Source organism: Silene latifolia, chromosome 11 (assembly GCF_048544455.1).
Source record: "Silene latifolia isolate original U9 population chromosome 11, ASM4854445v1, whole genome shotgun sequence".
NCBI classification, from domain to species: Eukaryota; Viridiplantae; Streptophyta; class Magnoliopsida; order Caryophyllales; family Caryophyllaceae; genus Silene; species Silene latifolia.
This window is the reverse complement of record NC_133536.1, coordinates 160791616-160794890: the sequence shown is the minus strand read 5'-3', so window position 1 is coordinate 160794890 and position 3275 is coordinate 160791616. Positions and strand designations below refer to the sequence as shown.

The 3275-nt window shown below is 40.1% G+C and overlaps 1 protein-coding gene across 1 annotated transcript; it reads left to right on the top strand.

The window, feature by feature from the left end:
• The first annotated feature begins 1288 nt into the window (after positions 1-1288).
• On the top strand, positions 1289-3010 carry LOC141614244 (uncharacterized). The gene has a single exon (XM_074433003.1). The coding sequence runs from the start codon at positions 1289-1291 to the stop codon at positions 3008-3010; it is 1722 nt and encodes a 573-aa protein (XP_074289104.1).
• Positions 3011-3275: the final 265 nt, after the last annotated feature.

The following is a 3275-nucleotide window of genomic DNA, read 5'->3' as shown; positions in this document are numbered from 1 at the left end:
CCGGTGGTTGGTTGACCCTTTATTTTATTAATCTTTTTCAGGTACAGGAAACAGGGAAGGGCATGAGTGAGGTTGACGCAAGAAAATAGAATGAGAATAATGTATCATAATAAGATAGACCTATCAATAAAACATGTTACTAGATATTTAGTTGTACTGAAATAATAATGTAAGCCTTGTATTTCTCTGTATGGGGAAATACGGCGGTAACGCTCTGTAATTTTCCGCTGCTATTAATAAAAGAAAAATACCATTTTGTACTCCTGTTGTTTACGGGGCGTTACAAAAGTGGTATCAGAGCCCAGAGTTTAAAAAAAAACGTAAAAAAAAAAAAAAAAAAAAAAAAAAAAAAAAAAAAAAAAAAAAAAAAACGGGTCAATAAAACATAAAAAAAAAAGAGAGAGAGATGGGTAGACGCTCTAGGATTAACGGGTAGCTTAGACGATTTTATCTTGCCTACTTATTTGTTTTTCTTACGTGGATGCATATGCTTGATCTAATTATGTGATTACTTGTGTATTGTGTTGATTTAAGATCATGGCAGCACCCTTTCCGAACCCACACGAAATTGCTATGAACCCCAATGACAGAGTGAGCGACCACAAAGAACGCCTAAGAGTAGCCATGACAACCTACAACTATGCGTTTCCTCATTTTGGTCTTACTGTTCCGTTCCAAGCACAATGTCTCGTAGAGACGTTACCCAATGTTATCCCATGGACCGGAATCAAGGAAAAATATTCTGATTTAATTGTTAATGGGTTTCCAAACCATGAGAAATATCTATATATTGGAGGGAGACTGAATTGTCTATGGTATCCCACATTTGAAGACATAGCTGCTGAGTTAATTACATTAGAAAGGAACAATGTGATTTACTTATCGATGATCTTGACTCAAACGGGGATAATAATGAGAATGGTGATGCCGATGACGAAAGTGATGGTGAAAGTACAGTGTCAGAGTACACACCCGACTCCGGCGAGGATGACAACTGAAATGTTCGCAATGAATGCCAGGATGTAACATATGTAATATAAGTGTGAAAAAAAAGGGGTGTGTGAAATAAATAAGGGTAGAATAACAACTATGATAATGAACTACCCGACCCTTTCTCGGTATCCCGCTAATATAAAGTAGGTGTGATGTAATGTATAATAAGATGTTGTAAGATAAGAATGTTGTATGATAAGTTTGATATGATGCATAACTACTATGTAAGTAATTACTTGGGCCTATGCGGAATTATGTAGAAAGTACCTAACTTTTTTTTCATTCGTACGGTAGGATGTCTAACCCCGAAAGCTCGGAGGTGAATCAACAAATAACCCAAGACCAGTCAGACACCAGAACCCTTGTCGCCATGATAGCTGAAGCCGTGAAGGGAAATAAGTCTAATGGGGAAGATGAGGGTATGAAATATTTTAGGAAAATGGCTAGCTATAACCCAAGAACTTACGACGGAAAAATTGACCCTGTGGTCTTTGAGGATTGGGTAAGGGGTATGGACAAACTTTTTAAGGCTGTAAACTGCCCTGACAAATGGAAGGTCGGTTTTGCTGTTTATTACCTGGTCGGCCAAGCTGACCTTTGGTGGGAAACAGTCAAGGAAAAGAAAAATGAGGAAGGTTTTGGATGGTCCGAGTTTAAGGAACTCCTGAGGTCAAAATTTTACCCCGTGTCTCTTAGGAGACAGAAGGAAGAGGAATTTAATAGTTTAAGACAGGGGTCAATGTCTGTTATGGAATATGCAGCGAAATTCATGGAATTGTCTCGATTCGCACCACACATGGTGGCGACTGAGGAATTGAGAATGAATCGTTTCGAAAGGGGGCTTAATTGGAGTCTTCGTGACAGGTTGTCAACCCATACCTGTTTGAACTACCAAGAGATGTATGACAAGGCTACAAATGCAGAAAGGATAATGAAGGAGCGTGAGGGTGAACAAACCAAACCAAAAAGAAAGTTTGAGGGAGGCGGTGCGTTAGGTCAAAATTATCAGAATAAGCAGCTCAATTTGGCAGGAGGAAGGTTTCCCTCAAACATGTTTCAGGGAAGAAACCAGATGCCCCGATGTGCAAAATGTGGATTAACCAATCACAACACAAACCAATGTAGGTACCCCATCCTGCAATGCTTTGAGTGTGGGAGCCCTGATCATAAAAGGGTTAATTGTCCAATAGCAAGGAGCAAGCCGCCTGGAGTGGGCACCAACACTAACAACAACAACCCCCCTAGGATTCCCCCAGGGTCGCAAGGAAACATGGTACAAAGACAAGGCCTTGTACCTGGTCGAGTGTACGTGATGAATGCCCAGGAGGCAGAACATTCAAATGATGTGGTTACGGGTAACATTCTATTTAACTCTACTCCTGTTAGTGTACTGTTTGATACCGGAGCAACTCACTCTTTTATATCACATTCGCTAAGTAAGAAATTGAAATTAGTGCCCAGTAAACCGGATATAGGACTCCTGATAGGATTACCCACCGTAGAAACAATCCCGTGTTCCGTTGTATACAAGGATTGTACCATAACCATAGAAGAAAACCCTTTCCTAGTTGATCTTGTCCAACTTGACCTACACGATTTTGATATCATTCTAGGGATGGATTGGCTTATAGCAAATCATGTTCTTATAGACTGTCATAAGAAAATAGTAACTATTTCGAAACCAAACCAGGACAAAATAAATTTTCAGGGGGTGAAAAAAAACGAAGTCAATAGGATCATATCCCTTGTTAAAACCTTAAAGTTACTACGACAGGAATGTGAAGGGTTCCTGTGTGAAGTTCACCAAATCCCAGAGTCTGAACCCTGTGTATCTAACATACCTGTAGTTAGAGAGTTTGCAGACGTATTCCCAGAAGAAATACCAGGGATGCCTCCACATCGTGAGGTGGATTTTACGATTGAGTTAGTACCCGGTGTAGGACCTATCTCTAAGGCACCTTATAGGATGGCTCCTGCGGAGCTAAGGAACTCAAAGATCAACTTGATGAACTATTAGAGAAAGGGTACATTAGGCCAAGTTCCTCACCATGGGGTGCACCCGTACTCTTTGTGAAAAAGAAGGATGGAAGTTTGAGATTGTGCATAGATTATCGTGAACTTAATAAAGTAACCATTAAAAATAAGTATCCTTTACCCCGGATAGATGACTTGTTTGACCAATTGCAAGGGTCGACAGTATTCTCCAAAATTGACCTGCGATCAGGATACCACCAATTGAGGATAAAACCCGAAGATATTCCAAAAACAGCCTTTAGGACTCG